Here is an 18,558-nt window from a genome sequence, read left to right as displayed (position 1 = left end):
AGGGAGGCCCGGATCCCAGCCGGGGAAAGGGAGGCCCAGAGTGGGACACCCAGTCAGGCAGCCAGGGTCCGCAACCAGGCCAGGCAGGAGCTCCATTCACTAGGTGTTTATTGGGTGAGACAACAGCGGGACCCTGGAGACCCCTCTGGGGAGGAGGCCGCGGGGGGCCTTCCCTCCCTCCCATCCCCCTCCCTGCCCCTGGCAGTGTGTATGGGGATCCCAGGGTCGGGAGCGTGTCCCCGCGAAGGCCTGAAGGGCCCCAGGGATGGAGCCTCCTGCAGGTGCCTCCGCGGCCGTGGGAGTCGGGCCGGGCCCAGAGGGTCACGGGGCCCAACGTGGGCCGTGCGTGTGGAAACCTGTTCTGGGTCACGGCCCTTGGAACTAGGACAGAGTGAGGGAGTGGAGGAAGCAGGAAATGGTGATGGAGGCCTGGGGCCCTGCTCTTACTCAGGCTGGTCCCAGCTGGGAAAACTCCCGCTGGGAGCCCAGCCGGGGAGCGGGGAAGGGCCCGGACGAGCCGGTCTGAGTGAGAGGGGGATGGGACTGGCAGCACCGGAACTCGGGTCTCCCCTCCTGCCGCCCCGGAGCCTCCGCCCTCCCTTGCGCCGCGCGGGGACCATCTCTTCCCAGCAACTAGAGCTTGGTCTGGAGGGGCTGGGCCCCTCGCCGTGGCTTCCTCAGCAATCTGCTCCAGCATCTCCGGACCCTGGGGATGGGAGGGAAGTTGCCTCTTTGGGTGACTATACCCGGGCCAGAGTCAGCCCCACGGAGGCCGGGAAGGGCCCAAGAGAAGGAGGGGCCGGGGGTCACCTACTGGCTCTGCGCTTGCTCCAAGGTGTCGGGCAGGGGCGCTCCCCTCGTCTCGGGCAGGAAGACGATCAGGCAGCTGGCGGCCAGGACGGTGGCCCCGAAGAGCACGGGCGGCAGGAGGGGGAGCGTGGGGCCGGCCAGCAGGACCAGGGGGGCCGTCACCCCCCCCAGGTGGCCCACCATGTTGGTGACGCCCATGCCGGTCATCCTGCAGCGTGGGGAAGGGCGGGGTCAGCCCCCCCCCCCCCCCGGGCCTGGAAGTCCCGGGACTGAGAGCACAAAGACCCTCCGGGGAGAAAGGGCCTCGTCGGGGTCCCAGCGGTCGGAGCCCCAAAGCCAGCCCCCCGCAGAGCTCATCCAGTCAGTGCTCGGGAAATGTTTGCTCAGCCGAGTGCTCCCCGTTCTGGCCTTCGGAGGGCCCCGGGCCGCTGGGAGGCAGACCCTTCGAGCCCGGGGCAGGGGGGACTCACCGGAGGGAGGTCGGGAAGACTTCGGAGGCCACGAGGACGATGCAGCTGAGGGAGGCTGACATGAGCCCCTTGGACAGCACTGCCAGCCCCATGTGGAGGCGACCCAGCTCTGCGGGCACAAGGGGAAGAGGCCGCCGTCAGCTGGGGCAGGGGGTGGGGTGGGGGAGGGGGAGCCGGGGGGGGGGCAGGGAGGGGAGGCGAGCTGGCTCGGGCCAAGCAAGGTCAGAGCCGGGAGGGCGAGAACCTGGACCGTGTGAGCCTGGGGAAGCTCCGTGTCGGAGCACTGAGGGGCCTCCCGGGAGAGGCTGAGGGCCTCGGGGGGCCCGAGGAAGCTCCCGGCCGTTCTAAATGGGACTAGCGGCCACCGCCTTCCTCCTCCGGGGCCCGGGAATCCTCCCCAAAGCTCTTCCCACCGAAGCTGCCCCGAGTCCGTGTCTCAGCTCCCGCTCCCCTCAGAGGGGAAGGCTGACTTGAGGGTCAAGGTCGGCCCTTCATTGCCCCCCATCTTGCAGGCGGTCTGGCCCGACCCACCCTCTGGCACCGGGATGGCCCCCAGGAGGAGCCCCCCTCCGAGCAACATGCAGGAGGCCAGGGTGAGCCTGCGTCCCAGGTAGTCGGCCAGCTTGGGCACCAGGAGGCGAAAGGGGAGATCTACGACCCCCAGGACGACCTGAACCAGGTACGGATCTTCGCCCGGGAAACGCTGGATGTCCAGGGCCAGAGAAAAGAAGGCCAGGCTGGCCGAGAACCTGGGACGGAAGGCGGGGGTGAGCCCAAAGGCCCCTTCCCACTCCCTCCCGTGGCTCCCGCCCGCCCTGCCAGGTCCCCTCCCCTGGTGTTCCGTGTTCTATGCTCCAAGGTCCCTTCTGCCTCTGAATTCTCTGTTCTAAAGTCCCTTCCATGTCTGATGCGCCACATGCTAAGGCCCCTCCTAGCTTGGATGTTCTTTGATCCCTCCGTGTCTGATGTTCTGTGTCCTGTGTTCCAAGGTCCCTCCCACCTGAGATGTTCCGTGTTTTAGGTTCCACGGTCCCTTGTCCCCGGGAGTTCCCTGTTCTAAAGCCCTTCCACGGCCGGCGCGCTACGGTCTCTGTTCCGCGGCCACGTCTGTTTTATGCTCTAAGGTCTCCCCCAGCTCTGCCCTTCGCAGCCCCAAGGTTCTTTCCACTTCCCCCGCCTGTGACCCACAAAGAGCAGCATCTTACAAAAAGATCAGCCCTGAGGCCCCTTTAAGAAGCAAGTTCCCTAAAATAGCGCACAGTAGGCGCTCAATCAGCGGAAGCCAGAGACCCCCCTCCCAAAGGCTCGGCCGCCCAAACGTGGGGCCAGAAAAGCTGGGTCCCCGGGCCCCGCGCAGGACAGGCTTTTCTCCCCCAGCTCCGGGCCTCCACCACCCACCCCAAAGCGGGGCTCGCCCCTTCCCCTTGCTCCAGAGGCCTGGCTGTTGGGGTTCCGGGGACCTGCCAGGAGACCCAGCCCCCCCTTCGTCCTCGGCAGATGAAGCTGTGGCCCAGAGGGATGATCCCCCCACCCCCGTTCCCGCTCCCCCACCTCGCTCACCAAATGCCCATGATACAAGCCAGCAGGGCCAGCATCTCCCGGGTCCGGAACAGGTCCAGGGTGGCGGCCCCTGGCGCTCCCGCAGCCTCTTCCTGAGAGTAGTGGGATCCCAGCATCTGTGGGCAGGAGAAAAGCCTCCTGGGGTGGGTGGGGGTGCCCAAAGAGGACCGCGGGCAGCCCCCCACAGCCAGCCCCTCCCCCCCACCCCTCACCTCCAGGGAGAGCTGGCCCCCCCAACCCCTCCCCCCCAGACCTTTACCTCCAGGGAGAGCTGGCCCCCTGGCCCCTCCCCTCCCTCACCTCCAGGAGGCTGGCCCTGGCCCTCCCCACCTCCAGGGAGAGCTGGCCCCCCCCAACCCCTCCCCCCCAGACCTTTACCTCCAGGGAGAGCTGGCCCCCTGGCCCCTCCCCCTCACCTCCAGGGAGAGCTGGCCCTGGCCCCTCCCCACCTCTGGGAGGCTGGCCCCCCACCCCTCCCCCAGACCTTTACCTCCAGGAGGCTGGCCCCTCCCCCGGCCCTTCCCCCCCTCACCTCCAGGAAGAGCTGGCCCCGGCCCTTCCCCCTCTGCCCCTCACCTCCAGGGAGAGTTGACTCCCCGCGGCCGGGACCCTGTTGATCCAAGACACCAGCTTCAGGGAGCGCAGGGCCTCTGCGAGGCGGCCCCTCACCGCCAGCCACCGGACGGACTCTGGGAGCCACCTGCGGAGCGGGAGGGTGGGCGGCAGCCCCCAAGGCCTCCCCCACCCCCCGCCCGCGGAGAGGCCCCCGGTGCTCACCAGCCACAGAGGAAGCAGAGGGCGAAGGGGGCCCCGGCCGCCAGCTGCAGGTGCCGCCAGTGCCGGAGGCCAAAGGCCAGAAGGGCCAGATTGAGCTGCCCCAGACTGAGCACAAAGGAGAGGAGGCCGGACACGGCTGCACGGCGCGAGGGTGGCGTCCACTCCAGAACTGGGGAGAGAGGCCGTCTCATGCCCGCAGGCCCGGGGCGCTCTCGGGCCGGTGGTGGGCACAGGCTGCCAGGAAGCCCGAGGTGGCGGCTGGGGGGGCAGGTGCAGGGGACGGCAGAGCCGGGAGGACCCCGGGGCAGAGTGGGGGCAGTCGGGCCCCAGGGAGGGTGGGAGGGCACCTGCCCTTCAGGGAGAGCCCACCCCGCTGCCCGTGCCAGCCTCCCCGGGCCCGGGCCAGGCGAGTCCCCTGCCCTCCCCTTGCACTCACCCAGGCCCAGGCCGTTGAGCACCAGCCCGGACATGCCGGAGCCGCAGAAGCAGCGGCACACGCAGTAGACGGAGAAGGAGGGAGCCAGGGCTGCCCCCGTGCTCAGGGAAGCCACCTGAAGGAGGCACCAGAGGAATATGGTCCGGCGGCCCAGCCTGGGGGGGCGGGGGCCGGGGTCAAGAGCGGCCTGGGCCGGCCCGGCCCCAGCCAGCCCCCAAGTCGGGGAGACGACCCCGGAAAGGGCCCCTCCCGGGCCAGTTATCTTCGGGGCCAGGCTGGAAAGGGCCTCGACCGCCTCGCCGCCGGCTCCCCTCGGGGACCCCTCCCGCCCCGGCTCCAGAGTGCCCCGACGCTCACCTGTCCGCCAGCCCCCCGAACACGACGGCCCCCAGGAACACCCCTGCCATGTAAACCGACTGGGCCACCCTGGGGAGGCTTTTCAGGCTGCAGACCAGGTCCCACTGTGGGGGGAGAGGGAGCAGAGCAGGTGGAGCTCAGGCCTGTGGCCACGTGGCAGCGGGGGGCGCTGAGCTCGCGGAAGCTTGCCTCAGTTTCCCCCTCTGCACCTCCCAGGGCCATTGCGGAGTCATGGCTGTGCAAGGGTTTGGGGAGGAGAGTAAGGCACTAGTTACATGCCTGGCAAAGCAGCAGGCATGGAGAGAGGGGGAGGGAGGAAGAAGAGGACCAGGCGGCCGTCCCCTTCCCCTCCGCATCCAGGTGCCATCCAAGCCTGGGTGCCGACCTCCCCAGTCTCCCTTCAGTTCTCACCAGGCAGTTTGCCCTCCCCCCAAGGTACTTCACAGAAAATGCTCTCCCATCACCCACCCCTTCCTTGGCCCCAGACTGGAAGCTTCAGGAGGGTCGTGACTGCCGCCAAACCGTGCCCACAGCACCACAGGTGCTTAATAAGTGTTTAGGACAGTGCATTTATTAAGCACTTACTCCGTGCAAACACACCCCGGCTCTGGGCTTTTGCATCGTTTGCCCCCCAAGCCTTTGCCCTGCCCTCTCCCTTTGCCATCAGAGTAACTTGTTTTCTTCAGGAAATACAGCACAAGAAACAGCTTGCACAGAACCCCCGGCTGCTGGTGCCCACCCCCCCCCCCTTACCTTCACACACACACACAATCACACACAGACACTGACACACACACTCTCTCATACACACTCACTCTCCATCAGAGTTCATGGCCGGCTGTGACCCACAGTGTTCCATTTTTGTCTTTTTTGCAGGCTCAGTATGTACAGCTCAATGGCTGGTATACAGTAGAAATGTAATAAATGCTCCATCAATTTCTACCTTGTGACCTTGGGCAATCATTTCACCTCCCTGAGCCTCAGTTTTCTGTAAAATGATGGGTTTGTTGGTCTCGTCTGCTCCCCGGCCCCCACTTTAGGGCTCTCTCTCATAGTCCTCACCCACGCTCTCTCGTGACCAGCTCCGTGGCACATAGTAGGCGCTTTGCCTGGGATGCTCTCATCTTTCCCCATCGTTTTTCACACTGAAATCTTGTCCGTCTGTCCCCCCCCCCCTCCTCCCGGAAGGCTGCCACCCCAGCCCTGTGTCCCCTTCAAGGGCCGGAGCTCCAGGAGAACCTTCCTGTGACCTTTAAAGCCCCCCACAGGGAGACCCGAGTAACAGCCTGCCTCAGATACTGCCTGGCTGTGTGATCCTAGGCCAGTCACTTTCCCCTTTGAGCCCCAGTTTTCTCATTGGGGAAGGGGGGATGATAGCAGCCCCTCCCCTGGTTGGGAGGCTCAGGGTGATCTGGGTACCTCAGTGACAATGGTGGCCTGAACCGTGGTGAGGTTGTAGACCCAGCCTTCCAGACAAGCCTCCGTCTCATTGGTCGCGTTGCCTCGGGGGCGAAGGCACGTCCCCAGCTGCCCCCCGGCGTCCCACGGCTTGCTGGGGCTCCTGCAGTGATGGTCAGGGGTGGAGGCCGTGAAGTTCTGGAGGAAACCTTGGGTGCCCACGAAGGCAAAAGGCACAAACAGGATGGCCAGGTGGACCATCTGGAAGCGACCCCACCCCCCCACCTGCTCCAGCAGGCTCCCCAGCCCCTTTGCCTTCCTCCCGGTCCCCCCTTCCGCTCCCGGGGCCCCGTTACTGCCCATGCTGTCCCAGCCCTCAAGCCGACCTCCTTAGAACTGACCACACTAACTCAGGGAGAGCAAGGTCCAGTTTATTCAACCGAGAGAGACTCTGGGTTACCATTAGCCAGCTTAGGATGCTGAAAGGTCATAGGGCAAAGGTCACTAGGTATCGGTATTTGGGGAAGCACTGGATGTGGGGCATGGGGTGAGGGGTCAGAAGCCAAAGATGGGGAATCTGAATATAAGGGGTGAAGAAGTCTGGGGGGAGGGGGGAGGGCTTGGGAACGGGAGGATGCTTGGTGGGGGGTGGGAGAGGGGAAAGAAAAGGAGGGTGGGGGCAGTTAGATGAGGAGGGGCTGGGGGTGGGATGCTGGGAAGGACTTCAGGAGGAGACCCAGGGCTAGCAGCCTCACCCTCCCCTCCCCATCACTTCAACTAGTTTTTGTTTATTTTTGCAGTAAGTGCCCCTCCTTCTCCCCCTCTGAGGGCCCCCAGGCTGAGGTCCCCATCAGTTCCTTTCATCCAGGGAGGGGCTGACTCTGGCGGGGCGGGGTTAGCCATCCCTCTCCCCCGCCCCCCTCGATTCCACCCTGGCCCTTTAATCCGGAGACTATGATGTCACCGAAGCCCGGGCAGAAGGGAGGGGGACTGCAGGAGTCGGGCTGACTTCATTTCCCGGCAGCCTCCGAGAACTACACCTCCCAGGGGCCCCCGGCCCGGCCGCCTCCGCTTAACCCTCTGGCTGCTGCCGCCGCGGGCACGATTGTGGGCAGCCCCGGGCGGCGCCGTGGGAGGCTGCGGGGTCTCGGTGGGGGCCCGTGGCCCGAGCGCCCCTAAGTCAGCCGCCAAACGCGGCTCGGGCAGAGCGCCGCGCGCCCGCGGAAAGGGGCTGATGCCGCCCGGGGGAGGCCTCCCTCCCGCCCCGTGGGAGACCCAGAACGTGGCCGGGGGGGGCGCATCGGGACCCAAGGGCCCCGGGATCCCGTGGGATAGGGGGGCCCGGAGAAGCACAGGAGGAGGAAACAGTCCCGGGGGGAGGGGCGCGGCCCGAGCAAGGCCCCTTCGCTCTGGGGTCGGACTGGCCGCCCGGGGGCTCTCGGGGGCTCCCCGCCCGGCACTCCCGGAGGCAGGCGGCTTCCCAGAGCGCAGGCCTCGGGCGCACAAGGGGGGGTCGGCGGAGAGGGGGCGGGGCCAATGAGCCGCGCGGGTCCCGGAGGCCGGGTCACGGAACCAGGTTCGGACGGAGCGCGCAGGCTCCCGGCTCTTACAAAGGGGCAAACTGAGTCCCAGCCTCGCCGGCGGCGGTGGGGGGGACTTGCCCCGCGCCCCGGAGCCGCCCTCCTCCCGCCCCGAGCCCCGGCCTGTCCGCGGCCGAGCCGGACCCAGGGGCCGGGCCGGGGAGCGGCTCCGCGGCCGGGCGGCCGGCGCCTTTAAGCCGGGCAGAACTACATTTCCCGGGCCGCCCGGGCCGCGCTGACGCAGCCCCCGCCCCCTCCCCCGCGGGGAGGCGCAGGGCGGGCGGGGGGAGGTGACTTGATGTCATTCTGAGCAGCTGGGGCGGCCGGTGCAGGCAGGCGGAGCGCACGGAGCTCCCGGCCCCCTCCCCGCCGCCCGCCAGCGCCCCCCAGAGCCGGGAGCGCGCCCCCCGCAGCCGCAGGGGTCGCAGGGGAAGGGGGACCAGCGGCGGCTCCGGCGGGCGCCCCTTCCTCCCCCTCCCTGCGGCGGCTCCCCGGGACCCCGGCGCTCGGAGCTCCCCGCGCGCACCCCGAGCCCTGGCCCCGGCCCCGGCCCCGGGAGGGGGGGGCGCGTGCGGTGGGGGATGCCCCAGCGCCCGCAGGGGACCCCCGGGCTTCCCCAGCTGGGACGGACCCCCGGGGGGGCTGCCTCCGCTCTCCATCCCGGGCCGGAGCGGGGCCGGCCCCTCGCCCTGCACCCCAACCCCTGAGGGGGGGCTCCAGCCGAGGATCGCGCCCGGCCTGGGGGGCCCCCAACCCGTGGGCCCCTGGGAGGTGAGTGAGCGGCCCGGCCCCGGCTTGGCTCCGTCCCTCTTCAGCCGCGCTCGGACCTCGCGTGAAGATTAACCGTTTCTCTCCCCGGTCTTTCTCTCCCTCCCCCCTTCGGCCCCCTCCCCCCTCCGGCCCCCTTCCCCCCTCCGGCCCCCCTCCCTCCCTGTCTCTCCGCCGCCTCCATTTCTGCTCTAGGACCATTCTACCTCGACTTCCCCTCCGTAAGAACTCTGTAACCAGCTCCTCCTGCCCCTCCCCCAAGGGCCTGCCACCTGAGGACCCCCTCTTCCGGCTGCCCCCCAGGGACGGACTGGTTACTTGGTAGGGCCCTGGGGGGAGGCGGGGGCGTAGTTCTTGTCTCTGAGCCCCGTTAGCAGGCCCGTGCCCTGGCCAGGATGGGTCGGCCCGGGGCTCCCTGTTAGCCAGGACTTTGGCAGAGGAGGCACCTGGTAGTGGGGGGGCACCTTCCCCTCCCCCCCGCGCCCCCTGACGCTGCTGCCCTTAGTCACCATGGACACCAAGCTGCCCCCGGCGAGCACCCCGACCAGCCCTTCCTCCCCCGGGCTGTCCCCAGTCCCCCCGCCGGACAAGGTAGACGGCTTCTCCCGGAGGTCCCTGCGGCGGGCCCGGCCCCGGCGCTCCCACAGTTCTTCCCAGTTCCGGTACCAGAGCAACCAGCAGGAGCTCACCCCCCTGCCGCTGCTCAAGGGTGAGTGGCCCCGGGGCTGGGAGGGACTGCGCCCCCTTCGGGGCTGCCCCCGGGCGCTGCCAGCTGGGGCGGGCCCGGCTCTTTGCTGACGCACGTTGGGCTCTGCCTGTCACAGATGGGGCCGCGCCTGCCCCGGGGTCGCCCGGCGGGGCGTCCCTCAGTCCGGGGACATCCGGGGGGCCGGGCCGGCTGCGGCCGGTTCTGCCGGTGCCGGGGGCACGGCGAGCCTCCGGGAGCTCCCGAGACGTGTGTGCTCAGCCGGGGTCCCCTGGGCTCCGCTCCCGGCTCTCGGGCTCGCCCTCCCCGGAGACGCCAGACTGTTTACGTGCTGCCGGCCCCAGTGGGCGAGGGAGAGAGGGAAGCAGCCGCTGCCCCGGGAAGCCCGGGGATCCCGGGCCAGTTTTTCACTTCTGAAAACTCGTTGTTACCTCCCAGAGAAGGGGAACAAGAGGCAGGAGAAGGGACGGGGGTGTCTGGGCAGGGCCTGGGAGGGCCGGGAGCAGTGGGAGCCTGGCCTGGGCAGGAGGGAGCGGGGCCCAGGACGCCCCTGGCCGCGCTGCTGGAGGCCGGCCCGGGGCTCAGCCCGGCGCTTCCCCCCCAGATGTGCCGGCCTCGGAGCTCCACGACTTGCTGAGCCGGAAGCTGGCCCAGTGTGGGGTCCTCTTCGACTTCCTGGATTGCGTGGCCGACCTGAAGGGGAAGGAGGTGAAGCGGGCGGCCCTCAACGAGCTGGTGGAGTGTGTGGGAGGCACCCGGGGCGTCCTCATCGAGCCCGTGTACCCCGATATCATCCGCATGGTGAGCAGGCCGCGGCGGCGCTCGGGGCGCGGGACCCACGTTTCCCGCCAGATGTTGGAGGCCGTCGAGTCCGGCCCAGGTGCCTCCGGCGCCCCATATAAGTGCAAGGACCGGCCCGGGGTCCCACATTCTGGGTCCCGGGTTCCTGCCGCCCCCAGCTACCCAGCTTTGGGAGGGGGCCCGGCCTGAGCGCCCCCCACCCTCCTTCTTAGATCTCAGTGAATATCTTCCGGACGCTGCCGCCCAGTGAGAATCCCGAGTTTGACCCTGAGGAGGATGAACCCAACCTGGAACCTTCCTGGCCACACCTGCAGGTACCCAGGCCCGGGGCCTGGGGCTCATGGCTCCCTTCTCCCCCCCTTGCCAGCTGGTAGTCCCTGGGTACCCGGGGCTGTGGGCTTGGAGGTCCAGACACTGCAGCCTGGCAGCAGGCCCAGGGTCCTGGGCTCATGGCCCCCTTCTCCCCCCCTGGCCAGCTGGTAGTCCCTGGGTACTGGGGCCTGGGTACTGCAGCCTGGCAGCAGGTCAGGGGCCCAGGGCTCATGGCCCCCTTCTCCCCCCCTGGCCAGCTGGCAGTCCCTGGGTACTGGGGCCTGGGTATCCGGGGCCCTGGGCTCACGGCCCCTTTCTCCCCGCCTCGCCAGCTGGTCTACGAGTTTTTCTTGCGTTTCTTGGAGAGTCCGGACTTCCAGCCCTCAGTGGCCAAGAGATATGTGGATCAGAAGTTCGTGTTGATGGTGGGTGAGGCTGGAGCCCAGGGGCCTGGCTCTCTGAGGCCCCGGCTGGGGGGGGGGGGGGGCGGGGGGCAGCCCCTGAGGGTCCGGACGGAGGGACCCCCGGCCAAGGGAGGGAGGGAAGGAGCGGGCCTTGAGGCTGCCTGGGGCCTCCCCTCCGCCAGCCCTGGCCCTGACCTTGGGCCCCACAGCTCCTGGAGCTGTTCGACAGCGAGGACCCCCGGGAGCGCGAGTACCTCAAAACCATCCTGCACCGCGTCTACGGCAAGTTCTTGGGCCTTCGCGCTTACATCCGAAAGCAATGCAACCACATCTTCCTGCGGTGAGTGAGGAAGCCCCTGCACCGGCCCGGCCCCAGGATGGGGGGGGAGGGAGGTGCAGGGGGGTCAGGGCACAGGACTGGCCGGGGTGGGCCCTTACCTTCCCCCTTACCTCTCTCCCCCCGTCCCAGGTTCATCTATGAGCTGGAGCACTTCAATGGCGTGGCCGAGCTGCTGGAGATCCTCGGGAGGTAAGTGGGAGCCACAGCCCCCAGTCAGACGCAGGCAGCTTCTCCCAGGGAGCTGTCCAGCCTCTAGGAGCCTGAACCACCGGGATCCTCCTTCCTCCTCCCCCTCCCTCCCATTCCTCTGGCCCCATTTCCTTCTCTCTATCCCTCCTCCATTCCCTCCTCCTTTCTTCGTTTTTCTCTTTCTATCCTTCCTCCTTCCCGTCTCCTCCTCTTTGTCTCTCTCCTTTCCTCCTGCTTTCTTCCCTCTTCACCCCTTTTTTGTTCCTTCCCTTCTTCATCCCTTCTTCCCTTTTTTCCACTTTCCTTTCTTCCTCTCCTCCCTTCTCCCCTCTTCTGCTCCCTCATTCCCCTTCTTCTCTTTTCCTTTTTTCCTCTTCCCTCCTTCCTCTTTCCTCCTCTCTCTCTCTCCCTCCCTCTCCCTCCTGTTCCCTTCCCTTCCCCCCCTCATCCTTTTGCCCTCCTGTGTCCTCCCTCCTCCACAGTATCATCAATGGGTTTGCTTTGCCCCTGAAGACTGAGCACAAACAGTTCTTGGTCCGCGTGCTGATCCCCCTGCACTCAGTCAAATCTCTCTCCAACTTCCATGCCCAGGTGAGCCCTCTCTCCCTCCCCTCCCCCCCAGGTCCCGGCCCAAGGCCCCACCCCCTGGATAGAACCAAGGGCTCCGGGCCTGAAAGGGGTCCCAAGGCCCCCGCAGCCAAGCCCTTCTCTCCCCGTGGCCTTCAGAGGGCAAGGGCTGTACCCAAGGCTAACAGGAGGCGGGTTGGAAAGTTTGGGGGGGCATCCGAGGGCAGCGGAAAGGGGCTGACTGAGGGGTTAATACCATTTCCCGGCCAGGGCGTGGGGCCAGTCTGGGTCTCAGTTTCCTTATCTGGGCCATGGGGGCAGGGGGGCTGCCGATTTACCTCCCTCCTCCTTACCGGTCCGTCTCGCAGCTGGCGTACTGCGTGGTGCAGTTCCTGGAAAAGGATGCGACCCTGACCGAGCACGTGAGTGACCAGGGTGTCACATCCCCCCTGGGGGGGGGCGGGCGGCCTTTGGTCCCTCTCTGACCCCCCTCTGCCCCGCAGGTGATCCGAGGATTGCTCAAATACTGGCCCAAAACCTGCACCCAAAAGGAGGTACCAGGGAAGCTGCTGCGGGACGGGGGAGGCAGAGGGGGGGGGCATCTTCAGCGAGGGGGGGGCTGATGGCCGCCCGTCTGCAGGTGATGTTCCTGGGGGAGATGGAGGAGATTCTGGATGTCATCGAGCCCTCCCAGTTTGTCAAGATTCAAGAACCCCTCTTCAAACAGATTGCTCGCTGTGTCTCCAGCCCCCACTTCCAGGTATGGGATGGGGGGACAGGGCGGTGCCTCAGGTTCAGCCCCGGACAGCACCTCGGAGCCCCCACTTTCACATGGGGAGAGTCACAGGAAGGATCCAGGGGTTACTGGGTCTAGCTTCTTTGTTTACAGATGGGGAAACTGAGGCCCTTGGACCAGGGGGATGAGAGTTCCGTGTTCTTAGTCCAGGAATAGCTCCCTCCCTTGCCCTTCATCATGTGGGTGACATTGCACAGCGTCAGTGACATTTCTGTGCCTCAGTTTCCCATAAAGGGGGAGTCGGCCCCAGAAGTTTCTAACCCCGTCACCTGTGAGTCACCGGCAGCCCCGGCCCTCTCTGGGCCTGTCTCTAAACCAGAGAGTTGGGCCGGGTGCGGTCGGGGCCGGCTGTGGCGCTGCCCTCTGCGAGCCTCAGTCTCCCCGTGTTCGGACCCGATCTAGACCCCTGGGACGGCCCCGCGGAGGGCCAGCTGTGGCGGCCCCGAGGCCAGGGAGAGCCGGGAGGGGCCCGGGGAGGGCTTCGGCCCAGCCCCCGCTCACGGGTGCCCCTTCCCCAGGTTGCAGAGCGGGCTCTGTATTTCTGGAACAATGAATACATCCTGAGCCTCATTGAGGACAATTGCCACACCGTGCTGCCTGCTGTGTACGGGACCCTCTACCGCGTCTCCAAGGAGCATTGGAACCCGTGAGTGCCCGTGGGACAGTCTGGGCCCCCCCCCCCCCCAGGCCCAACATCCTGGGCCAGCCCTGGCTGAGTGCCCGCCGTGTGCCCGGCACCAAGAAAGGCAACAGGAACCCCCCGCCCCCCTCGCAAACAGCTACCGGGAGGAGTGAGAGAAGCCTCGGCAAGGGAGCCTGCAGGGAATCAGGGGAGACCTCGGGGGGAGGGGGTCGGTGCAGGGGGCGCCCCGATGGAAATGTGGAAGCGGCAGGGGCTGGAGCCCCGGGGCTCAGGAACTACAGGGGAGGCCGGGCCTGAGGGGCGGTGCAGGCCAGAGCCAGGATTTTACCTTTGAGTCTGGGGGTCACGGGGAGCCCGGGGGTTGGTGAAGGGGAAAGGCGGTGGTGTGGGGGACGTGATCAGAGCTGCCCCTTAGGAACCGCAATGTGACAGCTGAGTGAAGAGGGGGGCAGGGATGGCCTGTGTCCTAAGGCCCTCCCAGCTCTGACATTCCATGTTCTAAGGCTCTGACAGCCCCTGTTCTAAGCCCCAGCCCCCGATTTCATTTTGTTTTCTGAAGCCTTTCCCGGCCTCGGGCCCATCTGAGGGGGAAGCGCGGGCCCCGCTCACAGACCTCCAGGGATGGGGGTCAGCCGGATCGTCGGGAAGCCGTCCCTGACGTCAGCCAAAGGGGGCTCCCTCTCCCCCTTCTCACTGCCCCGGGCCAGCTCTCGGGCCTAAACCCACCGAGCCGGTCCCTTGCCTGGGATTCCCTCAGATGCTCCGGCCCCCCAGGAGGCTGCCCGTGGCCCGTTTCTTTAGCCAGCCTTTGTGAGCCACGGGAGGCCCTCCCTCCTGGCTGCCTCCCACTGGACCCTCTGCAGCTCTTCATTGCCCTTCCTAGAGCCCAGGGCTTCAGTGGGGACCCCCAGGGCAGGGCCCAGCAGTCCTACGGCCCCTCATCCTCCAAGCTTTCCTCTCTTGGTGCAACCCAGGATCCTGTCAGCTGTCCCTGATGCCCCCTCCCACTTATTTACACTCCACTGAGACCACTGGGTCTTTTTCAGATGGGCCGATATTTAGCAATGTCTCCCATGCCTCATGAAAATAATTCCTTGAACCCTGGGCTAGAACTGGCTCCGACACTTAACACCCGGGTGACTTTGTGTAGGTCCCTGAACCTCTCGGGGGCTCATTTTCCTCCTCTGTGAAATGAGACACGAGGTCTGAGGTCACACAAAGCCCTTGCCCGTGGTGGCCGTCTCTGCTCTGGGTTCTGGTTCTAAATCTGGGTCCATTCCTAGAGAAATGGAGCTTTGCTGCTGAGGGAGGCGGGGGTGGGGGGGGGTGGGGGTGAGGATGGGAGGGGGCACCGCCCTCCTGTTTCCCGCCCAAGTCAGAGCCCATCTGAGGGCTCGGCTCCAGGGGCCGGGAGTCGGGATTTTCTCCCGGAGAAGGCTTGGGGGAGCACTGGGGCGGGAGGACTCGGGGCAGGAGGACTGGCGAGTCACGGGCAGGAGGGAGCAGCTTTGGCCAGCGTGGCCTGAGATGCAAAACGGGGAGAGCACAAGGGCAATTAGTGGTGGGCGCGGGAGGGGCTCTATGTCACCCAGGGAGGCCTTTAGGTGTGGGAGGGCTTCCCTCGCACTGAAGGGGGCCTTTAGTCCCTGGGATGCTTCCCTCACGCAGGGCGACCTTTGGGCAAGGACTTGCCCGGGGTCCTGGGTGCTGGGGAGGGGGGGCAGCTGCTCCGTGGTTCCCACCCAGGCCCACAGCCGCTCCCATAGCCCCGGCGCCACCCCCCCACCCCCACCCCCCCGCCTCCCAGGTCTCATCTCCTGCCCTTCTCCCACCCCCAGGACCATCGTGTCTCTGATCTACAACGTGCTTAAAACCTTCATGGAGATGAACGGGAAGCTGTTCGATGAGCTCACGGCTTCCTACAAACTGGAGAAACAGCAGTGAGTGGGGGGGCAACGCTGCAGCGGGCATGGGGTGGGCACGGGGTGGGGTGTGGGCATGGGGGGAGGGGCCTCGGTGGGCATGGGGTGGGACATGGGCATGGGGCTAACTCCTCCTCGCCTCCCCTCGCCCACTGCAGGGAGCAGCAGAAAGCCCGGGAGCGGCAGGAGCTGTGGAAGGGCCTGGAGGAGCTGCGGCTGCGGAGGCTGCAGGGGGCGGACGAGCCTCCGCTGCATCGGCCGGGGGCCAGGCCGGCCCCGGGAGGGGAGCAGAGCTAGAGGCCCCCCCGCCCCCCACATACACACAGGCAGTTGAACCATTCACCCCAGCCCCACTGCTCCCCACCCCCAGCCCGCCCTCCGGGGGCTACCGCTAGGCACGACCCCCCCCACCTGAGCGTGGACCTGGGGCCGGAGGGGAGGGGCGCCAGACGGACTCGACGGGCCGAGGGGCCCGGGAGCCATCGGCACAGGGTGGGCGCCCCCCGGGCCGGGCTCTGACGGCTTCAGGAGCCCCGTTCTCCCCCCTCCCCCGAGCCCCCGGAACCCCTGCCAGGACCCTGGGAGCACCTCGTGCCAGCGCGAGGCCTTCCCTCTCTCCCCGCCCACCCCACGGGCTCCAGGCCATATTTATTGCCCTCCCCCGGCCTCAGTCTCGGGGCACCCCCTCCCCCCTGCAGAACTTCTTCCCCTTTTTATTTATTGGGCAGGGAGTAGATAGGGGAGGGGTCGGGGGAGAGGGGCTCCCAAGGTCCTGGGGAAGGAGGGTTCCTACATGAATCATGATCTGCTCCCTCTTCCCACTCTTGGGGGTGGACTGAATAAAGAGAAAACTCCAAGGCTGCTCAGTTTATTTTTTTTTTGGGGGGGTCCCCTGTGTCAGGGCGTAAAGCTTGAGGCCGAGGCCAACCGATGGCAGGAGGGCAGCAGGCTGAGAATGCAGTGGCAGAGCTGGGGGGGGGGGGGGGGGGGGGGGGGGGGGGGGGGGGGGGGGGGGGGGGGGGGGGGGGTCACAGCTGGCGGGGCTTCAGGAGGTGCCAGAGCTGGGGGGCCTCCTCGGACCCAGGCATCCTGGGCCAGAGCCCTCTGGCCTCCGCCCCCGGACCCCTCAGTAGCGGGACAGGCGGCACATGTCGCACTGGCAGGCCCGGGCCGTGAAGATCTCCAGTTGCTCCTGTCGGCCCCCGGGGCACTGCAGCTCCACCTTCACCTGGGCAGGGGAGAGCCAGGTTCCTCCTGGCCCCTCTGCAGGTGCCCCTGCCCCCTCCTGGCCTCTCTGCGGCTGCCCCCGCCCCCCCAGGCCCGCCCCCCAGCCCGGCCCCGACCTTCTGCAGGCGGCTGATGGTGCAGCACCGGGACACGGAGGTGATGTTGTGCTGGAAGCCGCTGGCTGCCCGCACCGAGTGGCGGGAGGGGAAGGCGCTGGACTCGCAGTAGCCCACGCAGGCCTGAGCCACGTGGGAGCCCCGGCAGGGGCCCTGGCGCTCGCTCCGCACGGTCACGTTGATGGCTGGAAGGCCGGAGGGGACTGTGGAGGACGCCCCTGCTCCGGGGCGGGCCCCTCTCTTCCAGCGCGAGGCCCCCCTGGTCCCGAGGCGGCCTCCCCCCGGCCCAGCCTCCCGAGCCTCCTGCCCCAGGGGCTTCTCCCCCAGCACAGGTCACCCTCCCGGTACTCACGGTGCAGGTAGCAGCCCGGGACCCTGGCCTCCTGGCCCCGGGCCCCCACGGCCACCAGGAGCAGCAGGGGCAGGAGCAAGGTCTTGGGGAGAGCCATGTTGTGGGGGTCTGAAGCAGCCTGGGCGGGGGGGTGAGTGTGTATGTTGGGGATCTCTGACTGGAGCCACAGGCTGGCCATTCCCCAGCCCCCCTTGCCTGCACTCAGTGCCCCCAGTCCCCAGTCTCCTCATCCACACTGGGTGCCCTCGGTCCCTAGCCCCCCTTGTCCCTGGTCCCCAGCTCCCCCTTGCCCGCCCTCGGTCCCCAGCCCAGCTCTGTCCCCCCAGGTCTCACCACTTTGGGGTCACCGATGCCGGCTGGGGGCAAGGCCTGGGTCCTTCCTCCCGTGGGTCTCTGCCCGGGCTCCGCTCTCCAGCTTTTATCCCTCCCTGGCTTTGGGGCCACACCCTCTGGCCGGATCGGCTTTCACCGCCCCCACCCCTTTCCCCCTGAAAGCCTTGGGGGAACTCCCACGGGGGAGGGGCCCCTGTCTCCCTTCCCCTGGGCCCCCCCAGCCGGGAGGGAGCCCTGGGTCCGGTCTGTGGGGCAGTGGGGTTCCCAGCCCCCTCCTCGATATGCTAAGTGGCAAGCAGAGGTACAGGGCACTGGGGGGAGTTCCGCGGGCCCAGGAAAGGAGGGAACGTTGACCAAGTGCAGGACACCCCCCAACCCCCCCATGGGGAGCTGGGGGGGAGAAGGCAGCGAGCTGGGCTAAGAGTTCTGAGTCAGAGGGGAAGGCAGGGGGACCCCAGATCTAGAGCCCAAAGGGCCTCAGAGGCCATCGAGGCCAGACCCTTGTCTACAGAGGGGGAAAGAGGGACAGGGAAGAGGCTGTGCCCCTTGAGGGCTCCTGTGTCTGAATTGGGTGTTCTCACCCCCTTACCCCCCCCCCGGGAGCCTCCGCCAGGGCTGGGCCCTCACCAGGGATGTACACGATCCAAGGAGGCCGTTCCTGCCAGCCCTGAGCCAGTCTCTCCCCCATCCCAGAGACGTCCCTGCTCATCCCTTTCTGAGGTACCAGAACAGGGGGAGCATGGGCGGAGGGAGCACGGATGGGGGGAGCACAAGCAAAGGGAGCAGGGCGAGTGCAGGACCCTGAAGTTTGCTTGGGGGGAAGCACCAGAGGGAGGACCAGGCCTGGCCCAGAAAATGCCTGCAGTTCAGCCTTGGCTCTAGGGCGCTCAGGACTTTCTCTTGGCCAGGGGCCCTCTGAGCACCACCCACCGAGCAGCACAGCCAAGTCATTCAAGCTAGAACAGAAACCCAAGGTCAAATAGGCCTTCTGGGCCCCAAGGGGCAAGCGTTCATCTCCCCATTTTACAGGGTGAGAAACTGAGGGGAAACCCCATCCCTGAGGGTTCCTGTGATGGAATCAGAACTCACACTCAGGCCCTCTGCCTACAGAGGGGGAAACTGAGGCCTGCAGAAGCGAGGACTTCTGCCTAAGTGGACGCAGGCATCGAAGGGGCTGGGCAGGGGGAAGGCAGTGTCAGGGAGGTTCTGAGGCAGGTTGTGGGGATGGTCCTGCAAGAGACACCCCTGAACCGAGCTGCCGCCAGGAGGCTCCTCAAAGGAAGGCCTGGGCTCCCAGGAGGCAGGAAGGCAGGGGCCAGAGTCTCAGAGAGCAGGCCTCAGTGTGCCTCTGGGGCCCGACGGCCTGTGACCGGGGATGAGTCGCTTCAGTTCTGAGGGCCCCGGCCTAAGGTTCTCTGTCGCAGACGGGTGCTGTGGGCGCCGGGGGAAGGATACCCCCGTCCCGGCCTTCCTCACCCACTCGGAGGAAAGTGCAGAAATTAAAGGGACGGCTCAGGGCAGAGCGGGACTTGGGGCTGCCCTGAATTACACCAGTGGACAGGAGCCAGGCTTGGGCGGGGGGGGGGAGGCCTGATACTGCTGCATATGCGAGGAAGGGAGCCCTCCCCCTCCCTCCCTCCCTTCCTCCCTCCACCGAGCCCAATCGATAATTCTTCATAAATAATTTGTCGCCA

At 67.2% G+C, this 18,558-nt stretch overlaps 3 protein-coding genes across 3 annotated transcripts; 1 reads left to right on the top strand and 2 right to left on the bottom strand.

The window, feature by feature from the left end:
* Nucleotides 1-555: 555 nt before the first annotated feature.
* Nucleotides 556-6,431, bottom strand: LOC100914597 (solute carrier family 22 member 20). Its single transcript, XM_031941980.1, has 10 exons — nucleotides 5,830-6,431; nucleotides 4,411-4,514; nucleotides 4,054-4,208; nucleotides 3,618-3,786; nucleotides 3,417-3,540; nucleotides 2,841-2,956; nucleotides 1,812-2,029; nucleotides 1,281-1,389; nucleotides 815-1,018; nucleotides 556-706 (listed from the first exon to the last, which is right to left on the bottom strand). Exons 1-10 carry the CDS (start codon nucleotides 6,169-6,171, stop codon nucleotides 634-636), a joined length of 1,614 nt encoding a protein of 537 aa, XP_031797840.1. The 5' UTR covers nucleotides 6,172-6,431; the 3' UTR covers nucleotides 556-633.
* A 445-nt stretch (nucleotides 6,432-6,876) lies between these two features.
* Nucleotides 6,877-15,698, top strand: PPP2R5B (protein phosphatase 2 regulatory subunit B'beta). Its single transcript, XM_031942861.1, has 14 exons — nucleotides 6,877-8,159; nucleotides 8,352-8,865; nucleotides 9,467-9,663; nucleotides 9,876-9,977; nucleotides 10,308-10,400; nucleotides 10,589-10,719; nucleotides 10,849-10,908; nucleotides 11,391-11,499; nucleotides 11,844-11,897; nucleotides 11,979-12,029; nucleotides 12,116-12,235; nucleotides 12,790-12,917; nucleotides 14,753-14,854; nucleotides 14,995-15,698. The coding sequence occupies exons 2-14, from the start codon at nucleotides 8,667-8,669 to the stop codon at nucleotides 15,131-15,133; spliced, it is 1,485 nt and encodes a 494-aa protein (XP_031798721.1). The 5' UTR covers nucleotides 6,877-8,159; nucleotides 8,352-8,666; the 3' UTR covers nucleotides 15,134-15,698.
* Nucleotides 15,699-15,857: 159 nt separating this feature from the next.
* Nucleotides 15,858-18,535, bottom strand: GPHA2 (glycoprotein hormone subunit alpha 2). Its single transcript, XM_031942868.1, has 4 exons — nucleotides 16,865-18,535; nucleotides 16,532-16,649; nucleotides 16,180-16,364; nucleotides 15,858-16,064 (listed from the first exon to the last, which is right to left on the bottom strand). Exons 2-4 carry the CDS (start codon nucleotides 16,626-16,628, stop codon nucleotides 15,963-15,965), a joined length of 384 nt encoding a protein of 127 aa, XP_031798728.1. The 5' UTR covers nucleotides 16,629-16,649; nucleotides 16,865-18,535; the 3' UTR covers nucleotides 15,858-15,962.
* Nucleotides 18,536-18,558: the final 23 nt, after the last annotated feature.

Source organism: Sarcophilus harrisii, chromosome 6, assembly GCF_902635505.1.
Source record: "Sarcophilus harrisii chromosome 6, mSarHar1.11, whole genome shotgun sequence".
NCBI lineage: Eukaryota > Metazoa > Chordata > Mammalia > Dasyuromorphia > Dasyuridae > Sarcophilus > Sarcophilus harrisii.
The sequence above is the reverse complement of the archived record's forward strand: the minus strand, read 5'-3'. Positions and strand labels throughout refer to the sequence as shown.